General features: G+C 42.9%; 1 protein-coding gene across 1 annotated transcript in view; it reads left to right on the forward strand.

Annotated features, from left to right (window-relative positions):
• Positions 1 to 11,643: 11,643 nt before the first annotated feature.
• The window catches only part of ubl3a (ubiquitin-like 3a), a 32,427-nt gene continuing 26,522 nt past the window's right edge, over positions 11,644 to 17,548 (forward strand). Inside the window, exon 1 of the mRNA XM_035624799.2 lies at positions 11,644 to 12,342. Within this exon, the coding sequence (XP_035480692.1) occupies positions 12,316 to 12,342 (27 nt within the window). The 5' untranslated portion in view covers positions 11,644 to 12,315. The remainder of the gene's footprint in view (positions 12,343 to 17,548) is intronic.

A 17,548-nucleotide genomic window follows, 5' to 3' on the forward strand; every position in this document is an offset into this window, starting at 1 on the left:
TCTATTCAGTTTGTGTAACAATAGCAATAATCAGGTTACTTGACATGAAGCAGTGACTTGTAGGAACACAGTGGTTTTAGTCCACTTTTTGCATGATAGGATGCTAAATGTCTCCTTTTTTCCCGTTTTTCTCCTGCTCACCTGCCGTGCTGCGTGGGAAATGTAATTCAGTAACTATTAAAGCTCGAGTTTATTTATTTAAGTGCGCAGAATGTATTTGCTTCACTGGAAATTCATTTACCTTAAGTGAATATATCACTCTCTATGGAACACTATGAAATCAAATATACATTAAAAAAACATGTTTTCAAATCATCTCACGGTGCAGAGCAACATTTGTTTTTATCCTTTATCACTTTTGTTTGTTCGTAACTTGACATTGTGCAGGTCTTGGGCCATTATTTTGACATGGGTTCATTGTCTTTCCTTCTCATGCTGTGAACATCACTTAGTTTGATTCCCAAGTTGAGAAATGAAAAACTTTAACAATAATAATAATAATAAATTTCATTTAAGGAACTGTTCTTTTCTCAAAAAGGCATTTTGTACGCACATCATAATCCACCACCTATCGAGTTTGTGTTCACTGAAGTGAGCATATCACATCTCTGCAGGAGATTGGCAGGATGTTTTCATCAATTGCTCTTTTTTTTAAGGGAATGGACAGCCAACAGGATTGTGATTTAATGACTTTTTTGCCTTTCTTTTTCTTTGTATTGTTGTTTCTTTGCTATGGCAAATCTTTGATACAACAGTTTGAGTTGTGCAAGAGTGTGTATAGGGCCGATATGAAAAAGGATCCACATATATGGTGTGTCAAATGTTTTTTGTTTTTTTTATCAATTTTTCATGTAAAGAAAAGGCCCACACACTGACAGAACGAGAAGGGATCCATTTTTGTCATATTGAAAAGGTGACAGAATAGTTTAGTTGTTAGTTTGATATGTATACATGTACTGTAAGTGTAGATGAAACTTCCATGTTCATTCAACATGAATGTATATTGATATTTGAGTAGATGTGAGCGATTGGACATGAGAGCTTGAAATGTGGCACGGCACAGGATGTGACTCAGTGGATGCCTCTGGCTCCGCAGCACACACATGCACTCAGATGTTCACACATGGGTAAGGTCTGTGTGTGTGTGTTTGTGTGCGTGTGTGTGTGTGAGGGGCCAATCCGGTGCTTTTCCTCAGTACCAGCCCACCTCTGCACCAATCATGGTAGGGCTGGTTCCCTGAGGCCTTGAAGCATCCCTCTGTCTGGCTTTGCAGAGAAACATCAGTTTTCATCTGATAGAGATATGCACGTTGATATAATTTCATCTCATATTCCATCTGAGAATGAAGCAGAGAATTATAGATGTTTCTCTATTTACTGTCATTCAATTAAGCTGTATCCTGTTAGAAAACCTCCTCCACCACTGGGTGATGCTATTGCAGAGGACAAAGTTATACTGTGCGCCTTACCCCCCATGGTTGCAGCCCTTCTGTCATTTCTTACAACACACTAGAAGTGTCATTCATATTGTGCAAATCTTCACTGTGTTTCTTTTTTTGTCTTATCAGATGTTGCAAAAAAGTACACATGGAAATTGTTTGAGTCACAGTTCCTCAGTTGTGTCAGCGACAGCGCCTCCAGTTTCAGAATTTTTCATCCTACAACATGCAGGAGGAACAAATCAGCTAATTCTATCGCTTCACCTCCTCCGCAGAGAGACAGAACACCAACGTTTGACAAAGAGAGCAAACCTGACAAGGGGAACTTATTTATACAGAAATACATTCACAATATAAAGATTGCAAATTGAAGCAGGGTCCTGAAAAAGGTTGAGAAAATTTGACAATGCTTCAAATCTCTTTTGTAGAAAAAGTCTTGTTCAATAAATTTTACATGATTCTGAAAAAGCTGGTTGAAAGTGTACGTGTGTGTACGTGTGTGTACGTGTGTGTGTGCGTGTGTGTGTGTGTGTGTATGTGTTTCCACAGGAGTATGATTGGACATTTGTCTAAGAGGGAGGCAGGTCTGTCAGGGCTGATTCATCTTGGAGAAAGATAACTCATGTGTGTTTGTGAAGGACGGCGGTCGTGTGGGTTGTTGTTGCATGGCCCCCGTGTTGCACGTAAACAAAGTGGTGCAAACGCTCGAGCAAGCCGAGCCACGAATGTTGAGTTCAGGCTTGTCGTCCCTCACGCGTGCGCTTGTGTCTCATGAGTCATTGTGGTGGGCCTCTGTCCTATGTGTGTTTGTCTGAGAACGAATTGTATAGTGTAGGTGCAGAGAAAGAAAGAATAACAATAGATAGAAAATGAAAAACACCAAAAATTGTGTTATGGGAATATCTACCAACAGATTTTACATACTGACAAGTAACAAATCCAAGGGAAAAACAAACCACGAGCACCATTCTTCACAAAGATTCTTCTCAATTGATGTCTTGACAATGATGTCTGAGAAAACTGGCAACGTGAAGCTCCAGCATCTGTTACAGATGCAAATTAAGTTTGAAATATGGAGGCCACAGAAAATGTTTGACCACATTTTACATTCTCAAGTTTAGGATGTAATGTGAACAGGATCCGTAAAGTAAAAAAAATGCATAGTCTTCAATTCTTATTCGAGGTTCCACAATTTGCCATCCGACCCCCCTCACTTTTTTACTTTGAACTCACACCAGGCTAAAGCCATTGTCTCACTGTCCATTGTCTTCTTCCACTGGGGGGAAAGATTGAGGATTTGGAACCACTCATCCAAATCACAGAGTGAGATGGTCGTCGTGAGTAAATATGGGCCAGCTTAAGTCGTCTGCGCAGAATTTGGCAGCTCCATTAATTGAATGGTTCTCAGCTAAAATCTTCTTACTGATTGGAATTTATGACTTGATTGAATATTAGTAAAAAGACATCATTACTATCGAGGACCCACTTTTAGGACACAACAGCAATGAGGTTTCACTATTGAGGTGACTGCACTAACAATAAAACCAATTTACTCCGCTCTAACAATGTGAGGCTTAGAAATTAGAGTGAATTGAAATTGTTTGTAAAATGATATACTTTTTCTGATTTTTTTAAAATTTATTCTGTATAATATATATGGTATTTATAACTTAACACTTATTGATATTGAATGTACTCTGTGGAGAGATTGCGGTGCATGACTGTGGGAATATCTAATAGTGTGTTCACCTTGTTGAGTAATTTCCCATTTATGTTGGTAGAGATTTACAGTAGCTACACTGTACAGATCATTTCCTGCACTTTTCTTTTCTTGTGTCATGAGGAAGCAATCATTTAATTTGGGATCCCCTTCACTAGGAGTAATTTCATTAAGTCAAAACCCTTAAATCACTCACGTACTTTTGGGCCATCGGTGCCTAATCAAGTTAGTGTTTTTGTGTGTGTGAGTATACAAACAGGCACATCCTCTCTCGACTTGAGAGAGCCGGTGCATTGCAGCTGATCGAAACCACAGCAGGAAGTGAGGCGCCGACAACAGACGGAACACATGCAACCGCATATGCAGCAAACTGTCTCATTTAAAGAGATTGAACACAATTTGTAATAATGAAAAAAATCTATGCATTGAGGCGAAACAGCAGTAACATAATAGCTTTAGTTAAATAATGTAGCTGATGTTTTTATGTTACCGCTGTTTCATTGTGTAGTATACATCATATACCCTGTGTGTGTGTGTGTGTGCGTGTGTGCTTTCTCACTGTGCAAACTGGAACCAGAGGCATGTGTTAACATACCAATACTTACCCCGTATCGCTGTGCATTATGTTTTTTGTCATTGTTGGTGAGCCCAGCTAGAATTTGTTGTTTTTCAAATAGTTTGCTTATTTTCATTCACTGCAAACAGTCGTTGTTGACAGATCCTGCCATTCCCTGTCTGCAAAAAAAAAAATCCCAACAACAACAACACTGCGCTCGCCCCCTAATGACTCGAGGCGGCGTCCTGGAACAAACACCAATCAAGTGACCGCCTGACAAACAATGGCTCCTCGACGACTGAGCCTTGCAAAAAATAACACGTAATCCCATTAGGTGCCTGGTGGAGTGACACGCGCTCGTTGAACGGAGACACAGTGGAGTGAATGACATGAACGGGATCTACTTTTTCTCTTTGCACCACACCAGTATGGGGGTGAAGGATAATTATGGGGGGGGGCACGACACAGCCACCATCAATGTCGCCCCACAGTGTTTTCTTTTTTGTTTTGGGCTCCACAGAGAGGGCTCATCTAATCACAGCTATTTTGCGCCATAATGACTGCCTGACATCGACGTGGCGGCCATAATGCCAGTTGTGTGCTGCTGATAACCCGTCCCCGCCTCACCCTCTACTTTATACCTGCCTAGTCACCGTGAGAGGGAGGAATGGAAAGAGGAAGAGCTAATGAGGGGAAGGCATAGAGGTTAGCGGAGGCTGACTCAGGTACCCCGGAGGTCGGCACTCCCTGTGGCTTGTGCTCCAAAAACACAGCTGTGCGTTCACACGCTGGCGGAGCGGGACCGCGACTGTGGGCCCGTTGGGTGTGCGGGTATAATGTAATGTCTAGGTGTATAGGGAAAGGGTTGAGACAAAAATCTCAAGAAATAGGCATGTGACATGATCAGGACAGGCGCAGGCACGTGGCACGGTGACAGTTGTTCCAAACATGTGACGATGATGTGTCACAGTGACAAGCTGATTTTCTTTTACTGTGTCTTGTTGTCTTTTATGACATAATTTTACAGGTTTAGTGCCTTCCCAGATTTCCCTGCTGCAGGACTAATAAAGGATTATCTTATCTCGTCTTATCTTACACCACGCGCCTTGTTTCGAGAATAATTCTGAATCTGTTTTTTCTCCGGAGACGGAGAGGAAATAGTGTCCCGCTGTTCAAAGTATCACCCGCCCTCATCATGTACCGCGAGTGGAGTATTTGGAGTTTTCCTGTATTGGGTGTTGCACCTTTCAAGCCGGGGTCACTGGAAGTCAGTCAGAGTTGGGGCTGCTGAGAGAAAGTCCATGACGACAACCATAATTTTGGAATAATTTGAATAGCCAAACAACATTTTACACAACAACACAGTATGTGAAAGCAGCATGGCAATATATTCAGCTGTGGACAGTTCACACACAAAATTTGGATTTGTTCTTCCTCAGAAACCTCGGCTCATTTTATTTACATTTGCCCGTCAGATAGGCAATACAGTAATTGCAATCAAATATCATAAAGAATTTGTTTGTGTGCTGATTTATTTTTTAGCCTTGCATTCACAGACCCTTGCCGCTGTTGTTGTTGTTGTTGTTGTTGTTATTCTTTACAAAAAAACAAAAACACATTCATAATCAGCCGGGAGGCTGTGTGTTGCCCAAGGACACATGGGGACTGGGGTAAGCTGGGATCGAAGCGCCGACCTTTGGGTTGGTGGTGGACGATAAACTCTATCTCCTGAGCCATTGGCGTCTACAGAAAACTACAATACAACAATAGAGAGAGAGAAATACCTGTATGTCAAACAGTTGCATTCCAGGACAAACAGACTATACCTGAAATGCCTGTGAATGTGCAGTGCAGAGACGCAGCCACACTTCGTGTTGGGTTACGTGTTATGAACAAGCAATATTGACGCCAGCGAGTGAGTGTGAGCTCGGTCGAACAGGTTGAGCAGGGAAAAGGAAGTGAGATGCCAGTGAAAGTAGTCAGAACCTCTCGGGGACATCTTGTACCCGTACAAATAGGGACGGACACATAATGCTCAACAACTCAGGTAAACAGAGAGAGAGAGAGAGAGAGAGAACAGATAAGCATCTCCACTCCCAGTGGCAGGCGTACGTACACACAGAATACAAGCGCCACACATCCACTCTGTGGCAGACAGATGGCAACAGTGTGAGATGATAACAAATTGTTCTTCACAGCCGAGGGGAGGAGGTTTTTCAGCTGTGCCGAGCGCACGAGAGCTGCCTCCGCTCAAACAAACCGCCGGTTCAAATTGCAAACGTGGTAACCTGTATTTAAGATTTAGTCTCCAACAAAAGGTCCGTCGCAGGGCTCTGGGGATTAATCCCAGTGTATATTTACCACAGTTTGTTAGACAGGTGGGAAGATTAGCGTGGCACCCACCTCCTCCCGATCCCCTCGCCAGCAGATCGTTGTAGATAAGCTCAAGCTTAGGCCGTCTCCTGGTAAGTCCGAGCCAAATCCAACTCAGGTTTAGACTATCGCCAATGAGATGGTGCTTGATCCTGAGTAATAACGGCAGCTCTTTGAGGATTGGTGACATTGTGCCCGAAGCTGTCAGTCATATGAAAGAATGGTTGGTGAGAGCTGCTCGTGACAATGACAAGGGCGTTTTGAATGCGAGTCATGGACGAATCTGTTTGTCACTTTTGAAAAACGACCAGTGCGGTAAAGTTCAGTGAGGGCTGGGCACTTACACATGAACATAGATTAGGAACGTGAAAAAGAATGCCATTAATATTTAATCATTAAGCTAAATTTAAAAAATGTAGAGATCACGGATTGTACATAAATGACTGGACGACATGACAGCTCTCCAAAAGTGAAGCCAAATCACCTGGCCGGCTACAGTATAGGTCACCAACCCCGCCCACTTAATGTTAATGAGTGGCACATTATCTGATCATATAGCTACCTTGGATGGCTTGACCTTGGCCTCCAGCTCTACTGTGAGAAACCTTAGAGTTACCTTTGACCAGGACATGTCCTTTGACTCACACATAAAACAAGTCTCTGGGACAGCCTTCTTTCACCTGCGCAATATCAAGAACATTAGAAACATCCTATCTCAAAAGGGTGCTGAAAAACTAGTCCATGCCTTTGTTACTTCTAGACTGGACTACTGTAATTCATTACTGCTAGGATGCCCCAATAAGTCTGTGAAAAGCCTCCAGTTAATCCAAAATGCAGCAGCACGAGTTCTGACAGGAACTAGAAAAAGAGATCATATTTCTCCAGTGTTAGAATCTCTGCATTGGCTTCCCGCAAAATTCAGAATAGAATTCAAAATCCTGCTCCTAACCTACAAAGCCCTTAATAATCAAGCTCCATCATATCTTACAGAGCTCCTAGTTTCATATTATCCCAATAGATCACTTCGCTCTGTAAACGCAGGACTACTTGTGGTTCCCAGAGTCTGTAAGAGTAGAATGGGAGGCAGAGCCTTCAGCCACCAGGCTCCTCTCCTCTGGAACCAGCTCCCAGTTTGTGTCAGGGAGGCAGACACCCTCTCTACATTTAAAGTTAAACTTAAAACCTTCCTTTTTGATAAAGCTTATAGTTAGAACTGCTCAGGTGTTTCATAAACCATTTCTTTATTATGCTGTTATAGGCCTAGACTGCTAGGGGAACTTATATCATGAGCATCTTTCTCCCTCTCCCGTTCTCTCCTTCTCCCTCCCTCTCTCTCTCTCTCTCTCTCTCTCTCTTTATCTCTCTCTCCTTCTCCCACTTTTTTCGCTCTCTCTCTCTCTCTTTCTCTCTCTGCCCCCATGTATCTACATTACATGTCACTAACTCTGTTTTCTCTCTCTCCTAGTAGATCTGACCCCAGAGCTGCAGGATCCAAACCCGTCATTATTATTATTATTATTATTATTATTACTATTATTATTAGTAATAACATCATTGTATTTATAAGTGTCAGGTTTCACTAATTATAAGTATCAGTGTGGTAGAAATTAAAGAAACTTTTATACAACCCCCCTATCCCCCGATATGTTTACAGTACATGTCACTAACCCTGTTTGTGTTTTCTATCTCTCCTAGTGAATCTCTGACCCCAGAGCTGCAGGACCCAAACCCGTCATTATAATTGTTATTATTATTATTATTAATATTAATATCATCACTAATAAGAAACAACAACATAATTGTATTTTTAAAATGTTTTTATTATAAGTACCAGTCTGCTAGTGATTAAAGCGGCGGTTGTACAACTGTCCTCTCTCTCTCTTCTCTCCTACTGTCTCTCCTCCCACCCTCTTTCTGCCCACCTCTCCTCTCTTCCTCCTCTCTCTCCTCACCCCAACCGGTCGAGACAGATGACCGCCCACAACTGAGTCTGGTTCTGTCAGAGATTTCTTCCTGTTAAAAGGTTTTTTTTTCTCTCCACCGTTGCCAAGTGCTTTGCTCATTGTGGGATTTGTTGGGTTTTCCCTGTAATATTGTCATATTGACCTCACTATGTTAAGTGCCTTGAGACAATGTATGTTGTGATATGGCGCTATACGAATAAAATTGAATTGAATTGAACCAAACAGAAAAATCATAAAAATACATGTTAAATACTTTTTTTCTTCCAAATATAGTTTCCGTCATGTTAGATAGTTCTGACATGTTTGGTTTACAATTAGATATTTGATGCTATGAAATGAATTTGCTTACGGTGCGGACGTGTTGGCTTCCTTGGTCTGTGTATGTGTGTCCTGACTGTCGGCTTTGTGAGTGAAATATTGCCATGTTTTGCTTCTGCATGTCGAGGGGCTGTGGACGGTTGTCAAGAGCACTTCTTTATTAGAAACCGTGCCTCTGGTTTTGTCACAGTGAAAGCTAAAATGATTGATGAGGCTATTCGTGCAGGAAGTGCAAGCAGAGCGCTGAACACACACACACGCACACACACACACACAAACACACACACACTCTGCCCTGTTGTCGCACTATGACCCTCTGGAAACATACAGCTCTTTAAAACACTATCATTCTCAAAGTAGTGATACAATCAAAATGGGGTATGTTTTTTAAAGGCAGGTCGTATGATACCTTCTAGTATTAGTATGAGGTGTATACAACTTATGGTTTTTATATGGGTGAGCTTAGCCTTTCAAAATAAGACACCCTGTGGTTCTGTCAATCAGTCCTTGACTGATGTTCATGAGGCAAACTGAGGACAGTCCCTGTGGTTGTGGTGGGGAAATAATTGCTCGCACCTCCTGTGGGAGGGCCAAACGGAGTTGTCCTCTCGGTCTGGGGTTGTGAAGCAACTGTGGCTCCCAAGCATCAACCTTTGCGCCACAGTCTGAGCTCAAAGTCTGAGTCTGGATCTCAGAATAGCCGAGGGGACGAACGCCGCATGTTAATAATCTGTGGGAAACATGGGGCGGCAGAGCAGCGGGACGGTGGAGTGCTGCTGTGCTGCGCGTCAGCGTTTATATATGGAGCAGTGGTAACCATCAAGTGTGTTGCGCATGCAGCAACTGTTTTGTAGCGACACTGAACACAGAAATAGATCAACATTTATCTTCCCCTCTTCAAAGTGTGCGAGTGGATACAGTATGCTGGTGAACCTCTAATCATGCCCTTTGACCTTTGAAGCACACAGAAAGGAGTTCATGTCATTTCCTTTTCATGACTGGTGGTCTTAATGTGTGTGTGTGATTCATGTGTACGCTTTTTCTGTGTGTGGTCTGAGTGAGAACAGGCTCAGAGGATTACAGAGTTTATTTTGTCTTTACACAAAATGTAACACTTGTATTTGACCAGCAAACCTTAAACAGAGGAGCCAAGGGACTGTAAAAGGTGACCTGTTGGCTCGAATTACACAGACCTGCACTGTCGAACAAATATAAGCAAGTGCTGAGGAGGGAAACAGAGGCTGCACACACACACACACACACACACACACACACACACGCTTGTATTTACGCATTTAGTTTTTAATGTGACATCGCGATGAGCAGTCAAACCATCCAGGATCCTTGAAGACATACAGTCTCATGTAGTCATGACTCTTATGCCCCTAAAAAAATAAAAAATCTCTAATGACTCAAATGCTCTTTCCCTTTACAACTGACATTTTTTTTTGTCTTTCAAAGGATTTCTATGTCCTCGAGAAGGATACATAGCAGAAAATTAATACCGACTGTACCCCGTATGTAATAAATGATCGTATTAGATAATTTGCACATTAACAAGGAAAGTCTAATTCCTCAGAAATTGCTGCAACATCATAAAAGTTCAAATGAATACCAGATATGTAGAATGAGAAGAAGAAGAAAAAAAAATATTGCTGAAGCTGTCACCTTGAGCATTGTGAAACTGTGTGGTGCGAGTTCTCCATATTTTCCTGCATTTTATTATTTTATACATGAAACAATTATCAATCACTTAGAAATAATCAACAGATGAATTGAAAATAACAGTAGTCATTAATTCCTGCCCTACTTGGCTCTCTAGCTGAAAATAATGCACTGACCTTAATTTTGAAAATACTGCCAAATACAAAAACACATTCACACCTCACTGCTTACACTTTTGTGTGTGTGTGTGTGTGTGTGTGTGTGCACACGTCAGACTCTCCCTTTATGGTGAGGAGATTAAGTAGTTAATCCTGTAGATCTCAGAGAAAAAGCCACTCCTGATGCCACAATGGATTTCACTCAGTCCACCAGAGAGAGGACAGACCTGCTGCTGATACGCATCTCGACCTCTGAAAGAATCAGGCAGGGCCCCCCCCCCCACACACACATATGCACTTCACCAAGGTCGGAATATTATATTACATATGTATGTGATGTATGCTATTAATAACCCCACAACCACATTGAACTAATATTATAAAACTCTCATGATTTTTCCCCAACTCTTTACTAGAAAACTGTGTATGTAATATATGGGGTCAATTACTCACTCTATATGTTATAATGTTGAATATGTACCAATTACAACTGCAATGACAACATTTTTTGATTGAGCCATTGGAGGGTCGAGGTAGGGCATCCTCGTGCATTTTCTTCTCCAATCACCGATTGCGTCTCAGTTTGGTTTTGAGTTCTACTGTGAATCTCAGAAGACTCAAGTTAAAATAGGATTAAATCCAGCTCAAGCGATTCTGCAGCTGACCCCATCCTTTGACCTTTCCCAGAAGCGACAGGCAGAAAAGTGGCCACTGTGGCGTAATGCTCTTATCGGGAGCTATTATACAAATACTACTACTAACAGCAATCAACAATCAATAGTCAATCTTACATTATATAATTTATTAGTTGCTTTGCATTTATTTTTTTGTTATTAATAATTTGTATCACTTAAATAACTTGCCTATTGTAACTAAAGTTGTCAAATACATGGAGTAAAATATGTAAAATGTACCTCCACGATGTAGTCGGGTAGAAGTATTTTCTTTATGCTTCTTTTAAGTCAATTTTAAAAACCCATTTCTATAGACTTTATGTGATGTTATCGTCTTTTTATATCTTCTTTTATACAGATATGTGACCTGAAAGCCGTATTATTGTTGGAATGCTGATTTTAATTGTCTGTGATTTGTATGTTTTGTCAAAGCATTTATGAAAGCGGCAAAATTAATAAAATGATAATAATAATAATAATAATAATAATAATAATAATGATAATAATAATGATAATAATAATAATAATGATAATAATAATAATAATTATTATTATATGTAGCCTACATAAAAAAATTATCACATTTAAATGTACTTGGTGACACTCCACCTCTGGAAACAGCATTGTCTTCCATGTTTTAAAAGTATTAAAACTTCTAAATTGATTATACCTGGCTCATATTGAATGAAATGACAAAACGTTTTCAAAATTAAAGTTTGAAATTTGTTTTATTTTGAAAAAAACATACCCGGAAGTCCCGAGTCGTTGTTTCCGCTGCTGGGTTGCCAGCTTTGCAGTCGGTGCAGCGGCAGGATGACAGCTGAGCGGGTCGTCGTCCGAAACACTACCAGTTAACAGTCACCGCTTAAAGTCCCGGTTTGAAGAGACGCAGCGAAACGTTTTCACTTCCTCCACCGTCCGGCGTTAACCGTTAAACCTTGCGGATATTCTTATTTTTTTTTTTTACCGAGAGAAAAAAAAAGGGTCCGTGTCCGGATGTGCCAGCATCGTTGGGCTTTTTCCTCGCATGGCGTAGGCTCCTTTTTCTAAAAAGGGGGATATTCTTGCTGTTTTACTGGGGTCGGAGGAGGCCCCTTGAACGCACACACCCGGCCCCTGCTCCCGCATTTAGCGATTTGTGGAAGGGAAACGACCCGACGACATGATTGTGCAATAGAGAGACGAGGAAGCGCCGCACGTCCCGACCGCGAAGAGAGAGAGAGAGAGAGAGAGAGAGAGAGAGAGAGAGAGAGAGAGAGTGTTTCTGCGTCCTCCTCAGTCCGAACACCTACACCGACGCGTTTGTGTGTGTGTGTTTCTTCTTCTGCGCTTTTTCAAGGAAGACAGGGGCGGAAAAACAAGAAGGAATATCCGTGTCCTTGTGAGTGTGTGTGTGCGTGTGTGTGTGTGTGTGAGCCCCTTCCGAGGACCCGGCTGAGACCTTCGCGATGACGGGCAGCACGCCAGCGGACATGGTGAGAGCGACCACCGTCACTTCACATGCACATTCATCTGTTCCCCACAAAATGAGTGATCAGGGCAAGATCAGACCATATCCTATCCTCATTAGTTTGATCTCCATGGCAGTGGATTGAGGAACTTCGCGTCCTCATGGTTCCCAGAAAAGTTTGGTCCACGCATCTCTAATAATCAAATTGGACTGTTCATGATGAGTTCTTTTTTCTCCCACCACCTAAACCATGCTGCATTTCCAGGCCGTTCATTGGCTCCCATCGATCTCCCACCAGTAGATGCAGCTCAGTCAGCAGCAGCCCTCTCGGGACTCATGTCATCCATCCAAGTCTGCGCTCGGTGTCTCTGGGTCACTGTTGTTGTTGTGGTGTGGTTGAGTCCTGAAAGACTTGACACGTTTGCATTGCCTCGTGGCAATAAAAGCTAATTTGACCGAAAGAAGAAGAAAAAGAAGAAGAAGAAGAAGAAGAAGAAGCAGATTCATGTTCACTAAAGGTGAAATGGTGGAAAATGAACAGTTTCAGCGTTTTTCTCTCTCATCTGTTGTAATAGAGGCTTTGTCTCTTCTCTCTGTCTGTCTTTTTATTTTTCTGTTTGCCATTTTAAGTGAAACCTCCAGCATCACAGGAAGCAGGCTGGGAGGGAAGATCTCCTCCGCTGCCTTTGACTGTGCAGTGACTGGTGATTGCTCTGCTGCTACCAACCCCACATTATGTCATACTTATAGTGGTGCTTTAAAAAATGAGGATGCATGCGACCTTTACTCTTGACTCATTTTTTTAACCTACAAGACATTATCCTCATATAACTTATGTGCTCGTTTCACTGGCGGCGCTGAACTCCCACGGTGAACGTTTATGTCAGCCTCTCGTGGCATATTCCGCTAATTAAAAAGCCAGATGAAATTCATGCAGCTGGGTTTAACCCCGTCTCAGAGATGACATTTTCCCGTCTGTCCGGGTTTTATGCCTTTGCTGCTTCAGTGGGTGGCACTGTCTCCGAGAATACCTCCAGGTATATGTTTAGAAAGGATAATCCGCGTAATATGCCCCTCCGCGCACAGATCAGCTATCTCCCAGCTGTGTCCCATGTCCTCCTGCACATCCGAGTTTAGCTGAGCCCCCACCCACTGAACAGCGGCTCCATTATGTTGTCAGGATGTTCGGAAATAATGCCGTGAGGAAGTTAGAGGTGTGTCGGCCTCTGTGGTATATGTGGTGCACTTGAAGCTAAAAACATTCAAGTGTTGCAAATCGCAAAGGAAATGCCACGGATTATGGACATAATCGTGAGCCGAATCATTCCTTTTCTGATCTGTTATGACTGGTCGCTAAATCCTCATGAATCCTAAAGAACGTTCATAGAAGGTCCAGTGTTATGTCACCATCTGTATGCATGTGTGTGTGTGTGTGTGTGTGTGTGTGTGTGTGTGTGTGTGTGTGTGTCCCTTACATCGTTGTGGGTCAGTGTACGGTTGCGTTGACCCGGGATAGGTTCCAATATTTTGGATCTGGAAGTCAACAAGACCGCTACAAGATGTAATACTTGCAGTGAGGGCGCTCACTATGCAAACATTCATATGTCTTCCGGCCGACATGTCAAAATAAGAATTTCTGGCGTTTTTGATAACGAGTGCTCGGCAGACTCGTCGGATTCTGTGGCCTCTGGCCAATTTTTGTCCCCCAGGTAATGTGAAGTGCCGCTCGCATGCAGAACGTCATTCGTTCAAATGCCATTCACTGAATGTCAAAAGTAGAATGAATATAATTTTCCCTGTGTCCTTTTTTACTTGAGCTTCTGTGGCTTCGACAGTCGCCTCCGGTGAGGAGCAGAACGAGTCAGGTGAGGTTTAGTGAACGTCACAGAGCAGTGACAAAATGTGTGGTGAAAGTCCTGCAACGCTTCAGACACAGCGGAGCGACCGTAGATTTATCCTCGCTAGTTAATCACCAGACTTCCTGTTAGCGTCACTGTCTTGGTCGTCTGCTAATTGGGCCCAAAAATCACAAGTACATTGACCAGCTGTGTGAAAAGTGATGAGAAGCAAAAACATTTTTGAGATGTATTTCATTAACTGTGCCGAATGACGTTTGTCTTCACTTGCCGCCAAGCAAACTACTTAAAAAGAAGATTCAATGAGCAGATTTGGAATCGATAAAATGCTCATTGAACCTCATCCCTAGTCTCGACCGCAATATTCCTCCCACTAGTGTTTTTCTGGCGTATTAGAGCTGGAGCATAATATTATCGAAGTTTGGTCCGAGCCGCCGGCCGCCTCTGCTGAATCGCCTTTAAGCGACGCGCTGAATTCCTGCCAGCGGGTTCATAGCTCGGCCTGATCTGTGCTCTTGAGTATTTCCCTGTGGGGGAAGCATCACATTATTATCGCAGCGTTTTGTGCCAGTGTCGGGCACGAAGTTCATTTCTCCCGACAGTGAAATAATAATATTTTCTCAACTGCCAACTCTGAGACATTTCTTTTTTTTTTTTTCTGAATGGTGGTTTGATATTCTTGCCGGAGCTGCTTTCTTCAGGCTCACGTTATTAACATGCCTGCAGCGGAAACACATTTAAAGGTCATCTTCTGCACATTACTAAGACGTTTCAGCCGGTGCAAATCCTCAGAGCAATTGCTTCCCTTTGTGGTTGAGCTCAGTCCATACGTCAAACTAGCTCCTTATGTTCCCCGAGGAAATCTGGGGAAATATCAGCTATCAGCATTTAACTCATCCTGTGTGGTTGAAATCAGCAGCAGATGATTTCAACCCCAGCACCACCCCTCCCCCTCGTTCTCCCCATCCCCATCCCCTCTTGGTCTGTGGAAGTGTATGCACACACACTTATAAAGGCTGTATAGAGTGGGAGTGAGGAGGAGGAGGAGGAGATTGCTGGTGCCAAACATTGTGGCTGAATGAATATGAGAGAAGGAAAAAGGAGAAGGAATAGTCATGCCCCCTCGAGAGTGGAGGATGGGATTTTTTTTTTCGAGAGTGAAGGATGGGGATGGGGCAAATTACCTCGCCCCAGGCAGATCTCAGAAGTGCTGACAGGGTCGAAACGGTCCCCCTGGCAACAGAGAAACGTCTGGATCTAAAGTCTAGATGCCCGTGTGTGTGTGTGTGTGTGTGTGTGTGTGTGTGTGTGTGTGTGTGTGTGTGTGTGTGTGTGTGTGTGTGTGTGTGTGTGTGTGTGTGTGTGTGTGTGTGTGTGTGTGTGTGTGTGTGTGTGTGTGTGTGTAGGTACTGGGTCAAGGTGCACTGCAGGTATGTGAGTGTGTGTGTGTGAGAGAGATGGAGTGGTAGGGTAGCGGGAGAAGAATAAAGCACCTCAGCTCAGATAAAGCTCCGCTGCATGAATATGCTCCAGTCCCGTGGAGCGGAGAGTGAATATCAAACATCAGCGGTTTCGATATGTCCCAGCACAGCAGACAAGGGCGACAGGGAGATCCAGGTAGACACACATGCCAACACTGAGAAGAAGCACATGACTCGGCCACTTTCTACTACGGCCTTAGCAGTTGCTATGTGCCACGTAATTATACAAAATTAAATATAGTGAAGCATTTTATGCTCCAATATTTACACAACTTCACACTCATGTCCAGTCGGGTGAAAAATTATCTATTCACTTCAAATTATTATCTTTTTAATATGTGGTTATATCTACATCCCGCCACTCAGTGGGTAGTATTCAAACAGCTCGTGATTCATGCAGTGGTGAGTATTTGTCAAGCTGCGTTGGAGGTGTATATGGAACTTATATAACCCCTATTGAGGAAATTGTTCATCTGTTACAATCAGGTGGTTTGAATTGATTAAACTCTTGACCGGGAAGGAACCAAAGAATCTGGCACACTCAATCACTTTTACTGACTTCATTGATAATGTTTCACCTCTTAGACCTTCATCATTCAATCATCTACACAGACAGCACCTGCACTTAACTCTTCAAGTCAGTGAGGTCTTCTGATATTTGGCGGGATATTGCTGCTGGAGACCTTTGACGGAAGCATTGTTAATAAAGCTAGTACAAGTGATAGTAGCTTCCTTTGGTTCCTTCACTCCTCGCTCTACATATTGGGGATTTGAGCTGTAACAGCAGATTATTTTAATTTTTTTTTCTTTCAATCATTAATCTGCCAGCCAGGGATTTTCTCCAATAATCATGTCGTAGCACAAAATGCCTGTTACAAATTCCTAAAGCCCGAGGTGATGTCATATTCTGTGTGACCAAAGATATTCAGTTTAGGATTGTAAAAGAAACCAAACAGCAAATATTCACATTTGAGTAGCTAGAACCAGAGAAATTTGTGGCAATTTTTGCTGAAGAATTGACATAAAATAATCAATTATCAAAATTGTTGTGACATCATTCAACTAAGCAATTGATTGTTTTGACCATGCCAGGACCGCAGCTCATGGAAAGCACGATGTAGTTCATATGTAGTTGATCAATTTATGTATTAGTCAACAATTATTCCAAATACTTGGGGTGTGTCGCCAAAGAGAGTCATCTCCGCCTCTCTCTGTGTGTGGCTTAATTATACTTCTCCTGGTTTAAAAGCAGTTGATAGTTCATTCCCACATTGTTAAGAGTCTCCCTTTGGGCACATAGAAACACAGACGCGCACACCCACCCACACAAAGGAGTCAAAGGTTCCGGTCAGAGGTCAGGGGTGTGTGGGTGACAGATGAAAGAACAATGGGTGGGGAATCCTTGCTGCTGAAAACGGCAGTCCCCGTCCCTCTTGAGCTTAGCTCAGCATGCACGGCACCGAGTGGCTGGAGACGGAGCGGGCACCGCAGGCGTCCGTCAGCCTCGGGCCGGAGCTGCTGACGGGGCTTTGATTGACATGTTCACAGGGAGAGGGAACACCATTGAATCCCAACAGTGTCAGTCGGACGGAAGCACGTCAGCGAATAAGTGTGTGTGTGTGTGTGTGTGTGTGTGTGTGTGTGTGTTACCGATGCCATGTGTCTGAGTCGCAGATCAGGATTACATCATTTCGCCTGGGTGCAGGAGTTGATGTATCGACTCTGACATTGTCACATGTAGGGCCGTCAGAGATAGCGCCACGGAAAGTTTCGTCAGGAGCTGTGAAGGTGCAGGAGCTGTGCTCGACTCATATTAATTTCAGAAAAACGGATGACTCATAAGTTCAAGCACAGGTTGTGTAATACAGCAGCTGTACCTATGATGATAACGTGA

The sequence above is a fragment of the Scophthalmus maximus genome, chromosome 2 (assembly GCF_022379125.1).
Source record: "Scophthalmus maximus strain ysfricsl-2021 chromosome 2, ASM2237912v1, whole genome shotgun sequence".
NCBI lineage: Eukaryota > Metazoa > Chordata > Actinopteri > Pleuronectiformes > Scophthalmidae > Scophthalmus > Scophthalmus maximus.